Source organism: Saimiri boliviensis, chromosome 16, assembly GCF_048565385.1.
Source record: "Saimiri boliviensis isolate mSaiBol1 chromosome 16, mSaiBol1.pri, whole genome shotgun sequence".
NCBI lineage: Eukaryota > Metazoa > Chordata > Mammalia > Primates > Cebidae > Saimiri > Saimiri boliviensis.
The window spans coordinates 86,678,613-86,698,658 of NC_133464.1; the positions used below are offsets into that span (position 1 = coordinate 86,678,613).

The window sequence follows — 20,046 nt, forward strand, 5'->3', positions numbered from 1 at the left end:
AGTTAGTCTTATTCACTGCTGTATCATCAGTGCATAGTAGGGATTCAGTTAATATTTGTTAAATGAATGATTTTAAAAGTTTGGGGATTGTCAGATCCAAGCATGAAAATTGCTTTTTAAAGATTGTCTTAGAAATGACTGTTTGAGAATAACACTGAAAAAATCTTAAATTGCAATGTATTTTTCTTTTAGAAAAATGTCGAACATGGAATAATGGGGAAACTGTCTCTTCGTAAGCGGCGCTTTATGCAGTTTTCTTCACTGGAACATGAAGGAGAATATTACATGACACCACGAGACTTCCTCTTCTCAGTGATGTTTGAGCAAATAGAACGTGAGTCGGGTCTTTTTCTTTTTTTAAATCGAACCTTAGAGCTGAAAACCCTGTTTTTCAGGATTGGTAACACCTTTTCTTCATTTTAATCATCATCTTTGTACCATGCGTTTGCTTACTGTTTAGACTTTTCATTTCTTATGGCACTACTTACACTTTTATATTTATCTTAGAAATAGTTGTTTTGCATATAGGTTTCTCTAAAGAGACAGGAAAAATAGTTTATGTTTTAAATGCCACTAAATATGTCATTAGTAATTACTTTGTCCATGTTTTTAATTGGGCCCAAAAAAATGAAACCTAATGCAGTCATGATGTCATAGGTAGAAAATCCTGAAAAAAAATGAGGAACAAGAAGTTGAAAAACTATAATTACGTGATTTTATTTCATAAGCAGCCAACTTGCATTTATTTCACATTTCAGAAATTCTTAGTTTTATTATCTAAACTAGTCCTCACTTTGCATAGAGTAGATTTGGCCCCATCTCTCTGTCCATATTGAAGAAGGAGTCTGTGAAAACTTGTTGGCTTTCTTACACCTTCCAAAGTGTACTGGGATACTCTCTATAAATATGCAGCAGCTGAAATGGGTGAGAGCCAGGTGAGCAGTCAGAATAGTAGACTGAATTGGAAGAGGCTGAGAGGATATGAGACAGCATTCTAAACATTGAAGGATGCTGAACAAAACCAAAATGAGCGATCATGGTGTATTCTAGGGACAATCAATTCACTAATCACTGGAACCAAAGGATTACTTTGAACAGTAGTGAGGAGTCAAATTGAAAAACAGATAAGGTCTAGATCAGGCGTCCCCAAACTGCGGCCTCCTGAGGCCTTTTATCCGGCCCCCCGCCACACTTCAGGAAGGGGCACCTCTTTCGTTGGTGGTCAGTGAGAGGAGCACAGCATGTGGCGGCCCTCCAACAGTCTGAGGGACAGTGAACTGGCCCCCTGTGTAAAAAGTTTAAGTTTGGGGACGCCTGGTCTGGATTATCCAGAAGACTTCAGTGACCCTCTCCAATCACCAGATGAATGATACTTGGCAGGGATGCATGGACTTCATCTTGAATCCGTGAGGGAGCATTGAAGATTTGTGAGCAGAAAAATAAGGTGGTTAAAATATGTTTAGATTTTTGGGGTGGGGGGAGTTGTTTTTTGTTTTGAGACAGAGCTTTGCTCTGTCTCCCAGGCTGGAGTGCATTGGCACAATCTTGACTCGCTGCAACCTCTGCCTCCCGGTTCAAGCCATTCTCCTGCCTTAGCCTCCTGAGTAGCTGGGATTATAGGCACCCACCACCACGCCTGGCTACTTTTTGTATTTTTAGTAGAGATGGGGTTTTACCATGTTGGCCAGGCTGGTCTCAACCTCCTGACCCCAGGCGATCTGCACGCCTTGGCCTCCCAAAGTCTAGGATTGTAGGCATGAGCCACTGCACCCGGCCTTGTTTTTTTTTCTGTTTTGTTTTGTTTTGTTTTTTTACAGCTTTTTTGCGGGAAAGTTTGTGTGTATCAGAAACCTTAAAGATATTTACCCACATAATGCAGTAAGTTTACAACATAAGTAATCAAAGATATGCAAAAGATTTCTCTTAAAAAGTAGTTTAGCCTCTGACATATAATGCACTTAGACATCGTGAATTGCCCTTAGATTCATCAGAGAATTGAGGTCACACTGACCTGGAGGCAAGCAGATCCATAGAGGCAGCTCACTGCCAACAGAAACCACTGAGAACCCAATAATGGAGCCAGCTTCAGGTGGGAGTATTTAAAGGGTAATTAATTGCTAGAATCTGAGTGTGAACTAGCTTGAGCGATAAGTCCTGAAGAACCAGCCACTGAGAAGCCCATAGGCTTTTGTGAGTTTTACCTTGAGGAGCTCCACCAGGTTCTCACAGTGAAGATCTAAGAAAAATGCTCCTCTCACTCACTCATTGGGAGGGAAAAGTAACCATTTTTAGATACTCCCGGAGCATTTCATTTTCCTTAACTAAGGCCTGCACAGAAAGAAAACTATTTTACTGGAGCCCAGCCAACCTGGGGGGATGAAAATTCCCAAATCTACCTCCCTTTGGCCTTCTTGTCTCACCAAAGGGAGTGGAAAAACAAAAAAAAAAACTGAGAAGTGCTTTCGAAGAGCACAGCCCTTTACAGTCACACAGTCTAACTAAAAGACTGAGAACTGATCATAGGACTGTGTAATACATTACTACCTTTCTTTCCACCTCACCACCACATTGATAGAGCAGGCCCTCGTACAGTAATAAGGCAGTACTGAAGATACTGAAAGAACTTACCTCTCAGATCTTGTTTAAGGCGAGAAAAGACAACAGGGGAGGGAAGAAAAGGCACCAGAGGGGCGGGGTGCGATGGCTCACGCCTGTAATCCCAGCACTTTGGGAAGCTGAGGCTGGTGGATCACAAGGTCAGGAGTTCGAGACCAGCCTGTCCAACATATTGAAACCTCTTTCACTAAAGATGCAAAAAATTAACCAGGCATGGTGTCACATGCCTATAATCCCAGCTACTTGGGAGGCTGAGGTAGGAGAATCGCCTGAACCCAGAAGGCGAAGGTTGCATTGAGCTGAGATTGAGCCATTGCACTCCAGCCTGGGTGACAGGGCGAGACTCTGTCTCAATATAAATAAATAAATAAAAGCACCAGAGGAAATTTTAGCCTCTGTCACCTACAACTACAGTAAACACAACTGGTTCCTAGCCAGATAAACATAAAAGGCCAGTCTACGTCACTAACTTTTACCCAATACATCATGTCTCACTTACAACAAAAAAGTCACAAGTTATGCTAAAAGGAAAAAGCACAATCTGAAAAGACAAAGCAAACATCAGTATCAGATTCTTATATAGCAGATATTTGGAATTATCAGACCAGGAATTTAAAATAACATGATTAAGGCTCTAATGGAAAAAATGCACAGCATTTAAAAACGGGTAATGTAAGCAGAGGCAGGGAAATTCTTGGAACAAACCAAAAGGAAATGTTCGAAGTCAAAAATAGTATAACAGAAATGAAGAACACCTTTGAAATTAGCCAGGCATGGTAGCACACACCTGTAGTCCTGGCTACTTCAGAGGCTGAGTCAGGAGGATCCCTTGAGCCCAAGAGTTCGAGGCTACCGTGAACTGTGATTGCACCACTGCACTCCAGCCTGGGTGACAGAGCAAGACCCTGACTCAAAAAAAAAAAAAAAATGCATTTGATGGGCTCATCAGTATAACGGACCTGGTTGAAAAACGAATCAGTGAGCTTGAAGATATGTCAATAGAAACTTCCCAACTTGAAAAGCAAAGAGGAATAAAAAGAAAAGGCCAGGCGCGGTGGCTCATGCCTGTAATCCCAGCACTTTGGGAAGCCAAGGTGGTTGGAGCACGAGATCGGGGGTTTGAGACCAGCCTAACCAATATGGTGAAACCCCATCTCTACTAAAATACTACTAAAAATACAAAAATTAGCCAGGCGTGGTGGCACACGTCTGTAATCCTAGCTACTCAGGAGGCTGAGGCAGGAGAATTGCTTGAACCCGGGAGGCAGAGGTTGCCGTGAGCCAAGATTGCACCACTGCACTCCAGCTTGGGCGACAGAATAAGACTCTGTCTCTGTCTCAAAAACAAAACAAAAAAAAGACTGAGAAAAACAGAATATTCAAGAACTGTGGGTCATTTACAAAAGGTCCAACATACTAGTAACAGAAATACCAGAAAGAAAGAGGAAAAGAAATATTTGAAATCATAATGACTGAGAATTTTCCAAAATTACTAACAAACATCAAGCCGTAGATTCAAGAAGTTCACAGAAAAACACCAAGCAGAATAAATATCAAGAAATGCCTAGGTATATCATATTCAAACTGCAGAAAAATTTTTAAAAACAAAGAAAAAATATTGAAAGAAGCACCTTATCTAATAGACATTAGATAAGAATTGTGTCATTTCTTTTTATAAATCAGTAAGCAGTAAGAGGGTGGATAAAATATTTTAAATTTTGAAAGAAAAATTTGCCAATGTAGAATTCTATATCCAGTAAAAATTATCCTTCAAAAATGAAAATGAAATACATTCTCAGACAAACAAAAATTGAGAGAATTTGTTACCAGTAGATCTGATTTACAAGAAATGTTTAAATCAGTTTAGAAAGAAGGAAAATGATATATCAGGAACTTGGCATGAAGAAAAGAAGAGAGTTAAGTTAGAAAAGGAATAATACATGAGTATAAAATTAAATACCATTTTTTAAATTGATGTAACAGATAACAGTTTAATCAAAATAATAGCAACACAATATTGGATGATCAGATTATATGGATAAGTGAAATGTATAACAGCAGCGGTATAAAGGACAGGAGGGAGAAATTGGGAATGCTTCATTATAAGATGCTTGCACTACCCATGAAGCGGTGTAGTGTTATTTGAAAGTGGACTTAGATTAGTTGCAAATATATATTGCAAAATTTAGGGCAACCACTGAAAAAAATTTTTTTAAGAAATAGAATTGACATGCTAAGAGAGGAGAGAAAATGAAGTTATATAAAATACTCAGCTAAAACCAAAGAAGGCAAAAAAAGAGTGGAAGACAAAAAAATGAAAAAAACTCAAGTGTAATGAATAAAAAAATGGTTAGATATGGTAGATATCAATCCAACTATATCAACAATCACTGTAGATATGTATTTTATATATGTTGTCTATAAGAAACCCATTTTAAATACCAAGCTACAGATAGAGTAATTACTAACACTAATCAAAAGAAGGCCAACTTGGGAGAAGTCCTCTCTCTACTAAAAATACAAAAATTAGCCAGGCATAGTGGTGAACATCTGTAGTCCCAGCTACTCAGGAGGCTGAGGCAGGAGAATCACTTGAACCCAGGAGGCAGAGGTTGCAGTGAGCAAGATCACACCACTGCACTTCAGCCTGGGCAAGGGAGCAAGACTCCATCTTAAAAAAAAAAAAAAAAAAAAAAAAAAGGAAACTACTACTTTGGAAAATAGAACTATTTTATAAAGTGAAACATCAGCATAACTTTTGACATACAAATCCCATTCCTGTATATACTCTATATGCAATAAGAATGTTTGCCCATATGCATTGGATATATGTATAAAAATGTTTATAGTAGCATTGGATATATGTATAAAAATGCTTATAGTATGCTTATAGTATACTATAAGCATAAAAATGCTTATAGTAGCTTTTTCCAGAAAAAGCTGGAAACAATTCAAATGACTGAATAAATAAACTGTGCTACAGTGTATTCACACAATGGAACTTTACTGAGTAAAAGTGAACAAACTTAGTCAATCGACTTCCATCATGGCAGCATGAGTAACTCCCTTGGCCCACTCCCCACTGAAACTGGTGAAAGAAATTTAAGACCTTTCCTTTAAGTCTCTGGAAGTGGTCCTAGAGTTGTACAGCACATTTTTAAAAAATCATCTGTTTAAGAAAAACTACTAAAATTGGATAAGAAAAGTAAGAGTCTATGATATTTGAACTAAGAACTCCCTCCCTACCCTGTCCCAGTTTGTTGAATGGAAATCCATTCCAAACTGGTGTAGCCAAAAGGGTTTCCTCTTCCCTCAATAGCCATTCAGAGGGCTTTCTTCCCAGAGAAACAGGACGTCAGCATTTCTCATCCTGCCCCCAGCGACTTGTTGCTGAGGCTGGTTCTGGGGAGTGCAGCTGAGAAGTGGGGGCTCCCTTCTCCCACTCAACCCTCACCTGTGAAATGGAGGTTCCACCTTGGACTCTGCGCTACTAAGAATACTGGGATCCTGATTGCTCTTGTCTCAACTTGTAAGACAGGTTCCACACTGAGAGAGGCAAGTCAAGAAGACCTGAAGTTACACCATTGGACCCATTCCCAGTCCCAGAGCCCCAGCCCACAGATTTTGTGGGGTGAGAAGTGGAGGGTGTGGGGAACAGGTAAAACCAATAGCTCCTTATCTCCTCCGAAAGAAACTGACTACTGTCAACAGAAAATAGAGAAGTGCAAGCCTAAGATCCACTCTAAAAAACCAGTGGAGGTGGTGAAAGGTAATTGGGAGGCCCTTGAAAAAGTCAGTGAGGATAACAGGCTAAACTGTCGGCCGACTGCTCTCCAAAAGAGAACTAGGGACAGAGACAACTGTAAGGAGCCCTCTTGGGGTCATAACAAATATTAAACACTGACCATGGAAATTATTCCTTCAGAGGACCCCAAATTAGTGGAGCTTAACATCTTGGTATGGTCAAGAAAAAGGAAACTAGGCCGGACGCAGTGGCTCAAGCCTGTAATCCCAGCACTTTGGGAGGCCGAGGCGGGTGGATCACGAGGTCAAGAGATCGAGACCATCCTGGTCAACATGGTGAAACCCCGTCTCTACTAAAAATACAAAAAAAACAGCTGGGCATGGTGGCACGTGCCTGTAATCCCAGCTACTCAGGAGGCTGAGGCAGGAGAATTGCCTGAACCCAGGAGGCGGAGGTTGTGGTGAGCCGAGATCGCGCCATTGCACTTCAGCCTGGGTAACAAGAGCGAAACCTCGTCTCAAAAAGAAAAAAAAAAAAGAAAAAGAAAAAGAAAAAGGAAACTAGAGTGCTGCCAAAATTACTGTCATCCCAGGGTGACTATAGGCATACCCAAAACCGCCTCCCTGAGGAGCAGCGTCAGAGGCTTAACACTGCGGGGGTTAGTCTTCATAAAATAATGCAGCCTGGCACTAAACAAATGAATAGCAAATAAGCAAATAGCGGTAACAACCCTGAGAGAGCAGGGAATTACTAATAGTACCCAGAGTTGCTATAGTATATTATCTGAAATGTGAGATTTCATAGCAAAAAATTGTGAAATATGCAAAGACACAGGAACACATGACCCTACTGGACAAAAGCAGGCAACAGAAACTGCTTGTGATTGCAACCAGGTATCAAATATAGCAGAAAAAGACTTCAGAGTAGCCATTGTAAATGTATTCAAGGAACTAAAATAAACCATGATTAGAGATTATAATGTTTCCACTTTTATTATTCATTGGAATGCAATTAAACTATCAGAAGGCATTTAGCTAAATCAAGAATGCAGTAATTTTGCAGGCCAAATAATACATCCTTTATGCATATGATGTACTTCATCTTCATTTTTCATCATGGATAAGAAGAAGAATATTGGTTGCATTCCTACAGATCATGATGAACAGCAAAATAAGGAAAAACAGAGCCAACCCACTGACCCATGATCTCCTTGAATAAACAGAAAGATACAAAACAATGTAAGATTTATTAGATCCTAAACTCATTTTTACCTGATATTTATCTTTTGGGATTTTTTGCAAATAATAGACTTTATTAATAGTAATTGATGAGGCTTATGTAAACCATCTCCCCATGCTCCTCTCAAGTAGATACTCATTCTTCCTGGTTCCATGGTAGGTGTGAGGGAAAACAGTGTCATCCTCAGCCCTCCAGTGTGCACTCTAAAAACTGTCAACCGTGCTGCTTTGAGACCCTGGCTTATCTAGCCAGAATACCATTTCCCCTTCTTTACATGCTTTTCTACTGAATTTCTTTAGCCTTATAGTTCTTTAGTTCTCATTTCCAGTGACCTTCATTCTTATTCATGTCCCATGTCCATTACCTGGAATTGCTCCAGTTTTAAAATCTCAGAATCCCATTCTCTGGCAACAACTTGTTATTGTCCCCACCTTGCCTACTTTCTAATACCCAGTACACCTGTTCTCATATTTCATAAGTTTCTAGTTTCAACTCTCCCATTATTCCCAAGCTCTTTGCTCCTCCTGGATCGTTTCCCTCCTTTGTAGCTACAGGTTTGTCATTTTTTCACTGTTTAATAACTACTTACAAATGTCTTTCCCATTTGTTGTTCTTGTCAGACTTAGCCTGCTATCAGCTTTGGGAGAAAATCATGTGGCTGTGAGATTGGGGCCACTGAATTCATAGTCTTCACCTTCACCCAGAGTTTTCAAATTACTTTACCCATGAATTAGCTTTCTCCTGTTTGCTTCATCAGCTCTTCCCAGCTGCTTTTTTCAAACTTTTTATCACATCCTTTTTTCGCTTTTATGATGTTATTTGACCCATTTTTAACTGAGCAAATTAAAGCCATAAGCTAGGGAGTTCTTCAGATCTCTCCCTTACTGCCCAAGAACTTGCCTACATGCTTCCTGGCCTTTTAAACTAGAAGGTGTGCTCTTACCCTGCTAAAGCTGATTCCTCCACCCCCTCCTCTAGTTCCATCACTCTTCTCCACCGTCTCATTCTTTAAAACTTCCAAATAGTCTCATGTCTTGACTATACTGAAAACTCCATAGACATTAGAGATGTAAATTTAAGAATCTTCAATATATAAGTGCTATTTCAAGCTAAAATACTTTATGAGATCTCAAAATTTACTTTATGAGAAAATTTAAGTAAGCATTTCAAGGAAGAAGGAGTAACCAACTATGAAAAATGCTGTTGACAAATCAAGTCAGATGAGGACTAAGAATTGACCATTCATTGGATTTGGCAATATGAGGGTTGCTGGTGACCTGTATAAGAACAGTTTTGGTGCATTGGTATAAACACGAAAGCCCAACTAGGGTGGGTTTAGGAAAAAAATGGAAAAAACAAAAAATAGACCCCAGGGTGGCTTGCCATAAAGAGAAAGAGATGAAGCAACAGACGAGGTGGAAATGTGATCAAGAGGGTTTTTTAATGCATGTTGGTAGATGAGAAGGGAAAACTTGGCAGTGCAGGAAGAAGGAAGAATTTCTAAAGCAAAGTCCTTGTGAAGACAAGAGGGGAAAGAGTATGAGAGCACAGTGGAAGCTTGGATTAGGTGGGAGCACAGAGTTCCTTCATAACAGCGGCAGAAAAGGCACACACACCACAGGGCATCTAATGGGAACTGGCCAAGTTGTTTATCATCTTTCTTTCTTTCTTTCTTAGTGAATTAGGAAGCCAGGTCATCAGCTGAGAGTAAAGAAAGGGGAAAGTATTGGAGGTTGACAGAAATAGCCTTATAAAACAGTAAGAACGTTGATGGATTGAGAAATACAATATGGTTGCCAGTAGCCTTATTAAAGTCCCACTTGAAGTTATTAATTATGAAGTTAAACTAAGTCTATTTATGTTCTTGCTTCGGCAGCATGTATACTAAAATTGGAACAATACAGAGAAGATTAGCATGGCCCCTGCACAGGGATGACACGTAAATTCGTGAAGCATTCCATATATTTTTTAAAGTATAAAACAGTAAGTAAAATAAGTCTGTTTAGCATGATTGTGTTTCTTTTTCTCCACTGTTTGCAGCTGCAAACGTGCTGCTATGGAATAGGCAGAGAGTTGGATCTAGCCAGCGTTGAGATTAGCCAAGAGCGTATAACAAAATGAAAGAGAGGCGAGGAAGTCGAAGTGTATACAAGGGAAACAGTCTGATGGTTGACCATGGAAGCTGAACCAGGTGGCATGTTAGGACATGAGCAGGTGAGAAATAGTGGAAAGATCGTGGACTCAAATACATTGTAGGGCCCAGTGAGATCAAAGGGTGGTTGTGGTCCACACACGTAAGTGAAGGACGAAAGAAGAATGGGCATTGCTGTATAGTTGAGAGTACAGGTCCCAGAACAGGACAGAAAGTGAGTTTGAATATTCACTCTACCACTTAGTAGTGTTGCATCTGTGGGCAAAGTTATATAAGCTCTTTCAGCCTAGGTTTCTCGTCAGTCAAATGGGAGTGCTAATAGTACCTACCTCAAAGCATTGTTGTAAAGATCCAATAATACAAGTAGAGAGCAGAGTACCTGGCACACAGGGGTTCTAAAACTTAACTGTCATTCTTGTTAAGGAAAATGCAGAAGTATTGGCAGTTATTATAACTGAATTCTTCAACCACGGGTGATTTTAGGTTTTTTAAAAATTATTTTCTATATCTAACTTTTAAAGATTTTATAATGAATGTTATTCCTATAATTGGTAGACCCCTGCAAAAGTTTTTGTTTCTTTTGCTTTGTTTTGTTTTGGAGATAGGGTCTTGCTCCGCGGCCCGGGCTGGAGTGCAGTGGTGCTGTCGTAGCTCCCTGCAGCCTCAGCCTCCTGGGTTCAAGCAGTTCCCCCATCTCAGTCTCCCAGGTAACTAGGACCACAGGCACTTGCCACTGCACTCAGCTAATTTTTTAATTTTTTTGTAGAGACAGAGGTTTTGCTTGGTTTCCTAGGCTGCTCTTGAACTCCTGGCTTCAAGTGATCCTCTTGTCTAGGCCTCTCAAAGCACTGGATTATAGGCGTAAAACACCATCCCTGGCAGGAAGTATTTTTAAGTGCAACTCAGCATTAAGTTGAAACTGGAAACCAAAAATTAATACATTCATGTAACCAAAAGTGTCTGGGCTGAGATGATAGAGTGGATTTTGCCTTAGATCTTCTCTAAGTTAAAGCAAGCAGATATTTGTAGCTCCCGTGTGTGCAGCTAGACCTTACAATCAATCATCGTTGGTAACAATATTTAACGGAAACTAAAGCAGTACTATCTCTGCCTTTTAAAAACATCTATTCTACCACCTCTCAAACTGTGATTTTTGCTTAAATTCCTTGAAGTTTCTTTTCACACATCCAGAAGCCTGAGGTCACACTCTGTTAAATTCTTAATAACTAGCTGAGTGTAAGCAAAAATGGGTCGCAAAACGGATACCACTTATTAAAGTCCCACTTGACATTATTATTATAAAGTTAAAGTAAGTATATTCAGCATAATTATGGTTATTTTTCCCCACCATGTTCAGCTGCACAATTGCTGAACTGCAAAGAGGCCTTTAGAAAGACACCACAGGGGCCGGGCGCGTTGGCTCAAGCCTGTAATCCCAGCACTTTGGGAGGCCGAGGCGGGTGGATCACGAGGTCGAGAGATCGAGACCATCCTGGTCAGCATGGTGAAACCCCGTCTCTACTAAAAATACAAAAAAAATTAGCTGGGCATGGTGGCATGTGCCTGTAATCCCAGCTACTCAGGAGGCTGAGGCAGGAGAATTGCCTGAACCCAGGAGGCGGAGGTTGCAGTGAGCCAAGATCGCGCCATTGCACTCCAGCCTGGGTAACAAGAGAGAAACTCCGTCTCAAAAAAAAAAGAAAGACACCGCAGGAATTTTGCCCTATACTGGTGTTGACTGGTCCTTATACCAGTATACAGAATGCCCTTATTTAAACTTACAGCATAAGAGATTTTGTTGCAAATAAATAAGTAAATAATAAATAAATGAATAGTCAACCCAGACAGCCGAATTCAGATCAACCAGTTGATTGCTCTGAAAGAATTATAATTAGGGTAACCATAGAATTTATTATGGCGCATGTGTCAGAGTTGCTCGTGTGACCCCATATCTTTGCGAATTTATCTTGGACTTTGAAATTCCACAAATGAATCTTAAATTTGAAAACTAATTGCAGTTAAACTATGTAGTTCTTGTTTTTGCCACCGTATACCGTGGCAATCTGATTGGGGGCTCATCTCCTAATCTCTCTGAGATTGTTTCCTGCTCTGTGAAGTTGAGTATCAGTTACCTAATGTGATAATAGAATTTCACAAACTTGCTTGACAGTAAATTTGCCAGAGGCCTTTGTTGAAAAACTCTCAAGCTTGTCCTCCCCCTCCCCGACCTTGGGAAAGTTTGAGTCATAAGGTCTGAGATACAGCGGTAGAATCCATATATACTCTCCCACCATCTGTCTACCTATCTTTCTTAGATTCCTGTATGCTTAGCAAGTACCCTCCAGGTGACTGTTTTCATCAAACAAGTTTGAGAAATATTTATAACATATGTGAAGGTGTCTGGGGATGCTAGGTGTCAACTGTTGTAAAGGGTGGCATATTGCAGCAAAACCGGACCTGGAGACAATCCTCTCTCCACAGCTTCACTAGCCCAGTTGTAACCTTGGGTAAACTGCCTGGCCTGGCCTGTTTCCAGATGTATAAAATAACAGTGTCTACCATATAGTGTTGTTGGCATGATTAAATTAGAGAATGTGAGAAGACCTACAGCTGCTGCAGGTTAAAACTAATATTTTCAATTAAAAGTTTAAAAGATTAAAGCTACCTATCCACAAAATCTGTATTAAGGTCTTAACCATATTCATTAGGTAAACATTAGCAGCTACATATTTTAGGTTAAGAAATAAGACGTTTCTATAATAAAACCTATGTTCATGTTTAGAAACTAAAACATTACAAAGTATAAAGCAGCAAATAAAGTCAACCATATTGTCACCACCGTTCAGAAATAACCAACGTTAACACACTTACTTTTACAAATTTGAGACCATCCTTGGGCTTTGTATGCTGTTTTTATACCCTAACTTTTTCTGTATAATGGATTGTGAGTTATTTTCCTTATGAATATATATATATTTTTTTTTTGAGACACAGTTTTGCTCTTGTTGCCCAGGCTGTAGTGCTGTGGCACAATCTCGGCTCACTGCAACCTCCACCTCCTGGATTCAAGTGATTCTCCTGCCTCAGCCTCCCAAGTAGCTGGGATTACAGGCATGTGCCACCACACCAGGCTAATTTTATATTTTTAGTAGGGACAGGGTTTCTCCATGTTGGTTAGGCTGGTCTTGAACTCCTGACCTCAGGTGATCTGCCCACCTTGGCCTCCCAAAGTGTTGGGATTACAGGCGTGAGCCTCCATGCCCTGCCTCCAATAAATTTTTTTTCTAAAATACTGGTTTTGTGACTGTACAACACTGTTTTATTAATATGCCATAATTTATTTAATTGGTTACCTAGTGGTAGGACATTTGCCTGTATTTTTTTCCAATCTTATGAGTAGTGCTATAGTGAATATACTTTTTCATATATCTCTGACTCTTCTTCCTTGATGATCTTATCCACATCAATGATAGACCTGTTTCTTTAACACTGATTTTTACACCCGTATCTCCAGATCAGACTTCTCACCTGACCACGAGACCCATGTATTCCTTGTCTCCTGAACATCTCTAGGTAGTACCAGAGGCGTCTCAGGTAAACAACTCTATATGCACTGCAGATGCTCTGCCCCCATCCCCACCCCAAGTAGACACAGACACCCATACCTACCCCATCCACAGTTCCTCTGTTAACAACCTCAGGGTCTGTCTTAACTTGACATCATATTCCCAACCTAGCACAGTGCCTGGAACAGATGTTAGTCAGATAGATTCGTAAATACATCAATCAGTACAAACTATTACGTAATGAAATAAGTTAAAATCTATACATTTCTTTAAATTTGTATTTGATTTACCTTATGTAACAGGCACTGTGTTAGGCCTTGGGGATATAGTGGTGAATAAAACACACTATTATTACATTAATAGAATTCATGATGTAGTGTAAGAGCTTCCGTAATGACTAAAGTCTGACAACATTTCAGCAGAGATATCAGTGAGGGCTGGAATAGTCAGAGATTTCACACAGGATGTGAGAAGAATGGATAGAATTTCCCTAGGTAAAGCAGAAAAAGGAAGAATATGGTATATGAAGAGATAACTTATTAAGATGCTGTAGCATTTGTATTTTCAAAAATGAAAATACTATTTCTGGTCCCACATGCTCTTCCAGAACCTTATCCCTCCCCGTCAGAACTGCAGCCTATGTCCCTCCCCTTGAACCTTTGTGGCCGCCTCAACTCATAGAGCATGTCCGGTCGAGACGTTATGAGACTTCTGAGACCAGGTAATAAGAGGCAATAAGTACATAAAGCCAGTTGCTAATATTCTTAATGACGAAAGGTAGAATGCTCTGTCCCTAAGATCAGGAACTAGGCAGGGGCTGTCCATTTTCACTACTTGTCTTCAACATTGTACTGGAAGATCTAGCCAGTGCAAAAAGGAAGACAAAGAAATGAGACCTACACATATAAAAGGGAGAAATAAAGCTGTCTTTGTTTATACACAGCATGATTACCTATATAGAACATGCCAAAGAATCTATCAATATTAAAGCTATTAGAACTAATAAGGAAGTTTATCAGGGTCACAGGATAGAGCAGCACTGTATAAAAATCAGTTGTATTTTTTTAGACTAGCAATCTCAGATGTATCATGCTGAGTTTCTGCAGGCCTCCAGCTATTGTTAGCACCTTCCGCTACTCTAGCAAATTATCCGACCACCTAGCTCCAGATAAAACAGAAATCATTAGATAGGAGCCACCTCAGCCTTCTCTGCCAAAACCGCTTGCCTTGGCACTCAGCTTCTCCTGCCTTCTCATCATAATAGAAGAGACTGGCAGGACTTGCCATCTGGTCCTAGAACATTCCAACACATTCCCTTTTCAGAACTTAACACAACATGTGCATCATGCTTTTAACCTCAGTTTTCTGAGCTAATTCATACTAATACGTAAGAGCAGCTCATATTTGGAGCTTTCCCTTACTTCTCCCACCCCCACGTTATAAAATCTCTTAGCTGCTGTATTTTCCCTTTAGATCATTTTTAATTAAATATGTTCTTATTATTTCATAATGCTTGAGGTGGCAAAAAAAAAAAAAAAAAAGTCTTTTTATCCTTTCCAAAACAAATGTATTGAAAACCATACTTTGAAAATGGCAAGGAAGCCAGTTTGAGGCATTAGGCATTTTAGGGAATAACCTTCTGTCTCCCTTTAGAAAACATACAGCCAGAGAATATCTTTACACTCACTCCTTAAATATTCCAGCAAACATAAACAAGCCGTATATTTTGTTGAAGGAAAATAACACACTGAATTTGTTCTCTTTTTTTCTTCAGTTACCAGTTAAAATGTTTTATTTGTTGATTTTTATTTTTTTAATTGACACATAATAATTGTACATACTTAGGGGGAACATACTGACGTTGCAGTACATGTAATGCGTAGTGATCATATCAGGGTAATTAGTATATGCATCTCAAACATTTATCATTGCTTTGCTTTGAGAACTTTGTTTCCTCCTCCTAGGTCTTTGAAACTGTGTAATGTATTACTGCTCACTGTAGTCATCCTATAGCAGCATATAGAACACTAGAACTTTGCCCACCAATCTTGCTGTAATTTTGCATCCTTTAACAAATCTCTTCTTGTCCCTCTCTTCCTCCCACCCTTCCCAGCCTCTAGAATACTCTGTTCTACTTTTTACTTCTATGAGATAAGCTTTTTTTTTTAGATGGAGTTTCCCTCTTGATGTAGTACAATGATGCAGTCTCAGCTCACTGCAGCCTCCACCTCCTGGGTTCAAGCGATTCTCCTGCCTCAGCCTCCTGAGTAGCTGGGACTACAGGCATGCGCCACCACACCCAGCTAATATTTGTATTTTTATTAGAAGCAGAGTTTCACCATGTTGGTCAGGCTGGTCTTGAACTCCTGACCTCAGGTGATTGCCCGCCTCAGCTTCCCAAAGCACTGGGATTACAGGTGTGAGCCACTGCACCAAGCCAAAATCAACTTTTTTTTTTAGCTCCCACATATCAGTGAGAATATTGGGTGTTTAACTTTTGGTTCTTGACTAATTTCACTTAGCATAATGTCCTTCAGTTCTGTCCATGTTGCTGTTAGTGACAGGATTTTATTTTTTTAATGGCTGAATAATATTCCATTGTGTGCATATACCACATTTTCATTATTTGTTTTTCATCTGTTGTTGGACACTTGGATTGATTGCATGTTTTGGCTGTTTCGAATAGTGCTGCAGTAAACATGGTGAGGATATGCAGATGCCTCTTTGATGTAATGATTTTTTTTTTTCCTTTGGATGACTGGCCTGTGGTGGGGTTGCTGGATCATAAATGGTAATTCTGTTTTTAGTTTTGTGAGAATTTTTTTTCTACTTCTGTGAGGAGTGTCATTGTTATTTTGCTAGGGATTACACTGGATCTGTAGATTGCTGTGAATAGTGTGGTCCTTTTAGCAACGTTAATTCTTCTGATCCATGAGCAGGAGATGTTTTTCTGTCTGAAGTTACTGCCCATCAGAAGTTACTGTCTCGGTTTCTTTCACCAGTGTTTTGTAGCTATTTTTGTGAAGGTTTTTCACCTCCTCAGTTAAATTTATTCCCAGTTTGTGTGTGTGTGTGTGTGTGTGTGTGTTTGTACCCATTGCAAATGGGATTGCCTTCTTGATTTCTTAGTTCGTTGGTTGCATATAGAAAATGCTACTGATTTTCCTATGTTGATTTTATATCTGCAACTTTACTGATTTTTTTTATTCTAAGAGTTTTTTGGGTAGAGTCTTTAGGTTTTTCTCTATATAAGATCATGTTGTCGGCAAATAGGAACAGTTTGACTTTTTCCTTTCCAATTTGGATGCCCTTCATTTTTCTTTCTCTTGCCTAATTGCTCTGGCTAGGACTTCCAGTTCTATGCTGAATAAGAGGGGTGAGAGTGAGCGTCCTTGTCTCATTCTAGTTCTTAGAAGAAAAGCTGAGAGCTTTTAGTATGATGTTAGCTGTGGCTGTTAACCACTTTTATTAGTGATATGAGGAAGGTTCATTTTGCTAATGTATCATCTTCTGCCTTGGTTTCCATAATGGCTGTGACTGAATAAAATCATGTATTAGAGTAATTATCCCTGTCTTACGCTGATTCTAATATCAATGCCAAGTTGTCCCATACTTTATGAAAAAGTTATGCAAAGAAGGAAATGTGTCTATTGTCTAATTTTTATGTATCGGAAGATTCCTAACCTCTACAATATGAAATTAGGTTATGTAGTGCTGGTATTGTTTTTGTAATTATGATTATCAAATAATTTTATTTTCGCCAGAGGCAGATTTATTTGATCTGTAAGAACGCTTAATGTGTATAGATGCAACTTTACTGTTTTAAGTATTAAAAGGTCTGCTTACCTATAACAAGATATGCTGTATCTGGATTTTACTTCGTAAGTCCTCTGTAAATAGTGAAAACCACATGGTGGACTCTCTAGTATAGGTGGAATCCTTTAAAACCATTATACTTCCTGAGCCAAAATTCTGTCCTGGTGCTTCAAGATCTATGCCTCCTCCTGCAAAAACAAAAAACCCCAATGTGTTTTTCTTGTTTTCATATTCATGCAATGAAACATTACAACCTCAATTCTAGATCTTTGTTCCTGTTTTCTTGCCCCATTCTGTTATTTTCCCCCATTCTGTTATTTTCATAAAAAGTGCGTGAGTACATATAAAATAGCTGTGAAAATAATGAGACTAAATTTTTTATTTGTGTGAATGTGGAAATAGCCAAAGAAAGAGAGACAGGAGTCACCCCCTATAGCCCACCTTGAAAAAAACAAACTAAAGCAAAAACAGAAGGAAAAATTAGATTATTTGCCAGATGGGTTTTATCCTTAAATAGAAAAATATTGTCCAGAAATACTTAGTTATGTTTAATGTGGCCTTGCCTTGTTACTGCTGTCTGGAGAAATTAGGTCGTGGCTCCTGGTGTGCAGGTCAGACCATGGACCTCTTACTTTGCTGCTCTTGTTTTTTTTCTGATACAGCCTGTGAACAAATAGTATAGAGTAAGTAGCGTGGGTGAGACAACCATCTACCTAAACAAACCCTACCACAGTGTTCTGGATTTGAAACACCACACCCTCTCATAATACTCAGGGAAAAATACATTAACTGAAGAGAAAGAGGAAGCAGGAGAGAATAGGTGTTCACTCCTGGTATCTCTTCCTTGTCTTTTTTTTTTTTTTTTTTTATCTAAAAGTGAATCTTATATAAAAGAATATCTTCTAAACTTTTAGCCAAAAAGTTAATTTCTTATTTTCTAATCATTTATTCCACTTGAATTTTTTAAAAAAAATTTTAAAAGGGGTTTTTACAACTTAAACTGCATTAAGTATGTGGTTTTCCCACTTTTGATGATCAAATTTTTATATACATATGAAATAGAACTTATAATCTACATGAAGTAATCGAAAGCAGCAAAACTGCCTCTATAATCATACCGTGCATAATTATTCAGTTTTGTTAAGTGTTAAAAGTAGGTCACAGGTTCTTTTTTCTTTTTACTACTACCATGGAATTCAAAGAGTCTTAACACCTGTTTTTGAAAACTCTATATGAGATATGAAAATAAATCCTTCAATGCCCATATTGTTACCTAATTCCTGTTGCCTATTTGTTTTACATGTAAAATGATAAAATTATCCAAAAGACAGGCACCAGGATAAGAAGACATTGTGAAATTTTTTTCTGACTTGTTTATTCAGTTATTCAGTCAACAGATATTTAAATGTTTAGCACTGACCTACATAAAAGTAAGACAAGTATGAAATCTGCCTCCGTAGATTTTATAATTTATTTCTTACCTGTGATTCTGGCATTGTATTATTCAATTAGTTCGTGACTTTATTGTGGTATTTCATTCACATAGTATTGAATTTTATTGGCTTAGCTGTTTGCAGCCAGACTTCTAGCTGCAGGGAAGCAAATATTACCTTCTTTACTCACTCAGTTTCAAGTAGAAGGACTTTTTTTTTTTTTTTTACAGATTTCTGAAAGACCAAAAAGGAATCTAGCCTTCAAACAGATAAACTCCTTAGAAATAAGCTGATTTTTAAGAAACTCTTAGGCACCATCCATTTTGCTACCTCAAATTCTTGTTCCTCTTCTGCCTTCAAAATGTCAATCATTGCTTTCTAGAATACTTTCTAAGTTGATTGTAAAGCTTAATCTCCTTTTAAAAAATAGATAAGACTAATTTTAATTGTGTAAAAATAAAAGGGCACGTGAGTGAATATTTGTGACATAACTCTAGGAAAAGCATAGAAATAATGATCCGTTTCTTTTTTAAATTAATTGACGAAAGATAAGCAAATACATGTAGTACACAGTTTTCCGGAGTTCATTATCAGCGTTATATTACTATATTATATACACATTCACTCACTTCCGTTTTTACATTAAATGGTAATTTTTATCTATTTGATTATTTGGTACTGTAACACCACCCAACAGTAGAATCCGGGGCTCTTTGGCTTTGGCCTTCACCTAATAGTTTCTCCAGTGAATAAAAATTATCCAAAAATAACTCCTGAGCTTCCAAACATAGTCATAGATGTTTCTAAAAAGTATGTAGTCATATTCACAACTAAATGTTTTGATTAATAATGTAAAAATAAAATCTTGACGGTTTACTAACACCAAATAATAGAATTTGCCCTTGTAGATTTATCTTCCAAATTAAGGAACCCAAAGTGCAGAAAAGGCACATCTAAAAACACTCTTTTTTTTTTTTAATATGCCACCTGAATATTCACAGACTGTGTAATTGTACTGAAGGAACTTCATAGACAAGATAATTTTGAGAGCAGTAAGCAAAGTTAGTGCCGTATATACTTATGTAAGAGACAAAAATAAAACATTTTTCAGTTTTGTTCTAGATGTTTAAAATGACTTAAGGCTATCATCAGAATAACTCCTAAAAAAAAGAAACAGTATCATGGCTTTAAAATTATGGTGGATATGAGGAAAGTTATAAAGACAGTGAAGAAGTTGGCTTGAAAACCGGAAAGCATTTTAAATCTCTGTTATCCAATAGGAAGTTATTTAAAGTGACTATTTTAGAATAGATGGTTATGTTGGCTAGACTTTTACATTGGACTGGAGAATTATAAGCCTAAGAGGACTTTCCAGATTTACAAAAAAAGGAAGCTTTCTGAATCATGAGTGTTTTTTCCTAAATCAATGAAACTGAAAAAGAGAGTGGTTTTAATAATCATATGGTTCAGACAACTAAG

The 20,046-nt window shown here is 38.4% G+C and overlaps 1 protein-coding gene and 1 non-coding gene across 2 annotated transcripts in view; both read left to right on the plus strand.

Moving 5' to 3' along the window:
• The window catches only part of MICU2 (mitochondrial calcium uptake 2), a 103,718-nt gene that overhangs the window by 38,992 nt on the left and 44,680 nt on the right, over positions 1-20,046 (plus strand). Inside the window, exon 2 of the mRNA XM_010335808.3 lies at positions 193-334. Within this exon, the coding sequence (XP_010334110.2) occupies positions 193-334 (142 nt within the window). The remainder of the gene's footprint in view (positions 1-192; positions 335-20,046) is intronic.
• Positions 9,459-9,567, plus strand: LOC120365779 (U6 spliceosomal RNA). The gene has a single exon (XR_005580631.1). It is a non-coding gene; the product is annotated as a U6 spliceosomal RNA (small nuclear RNA).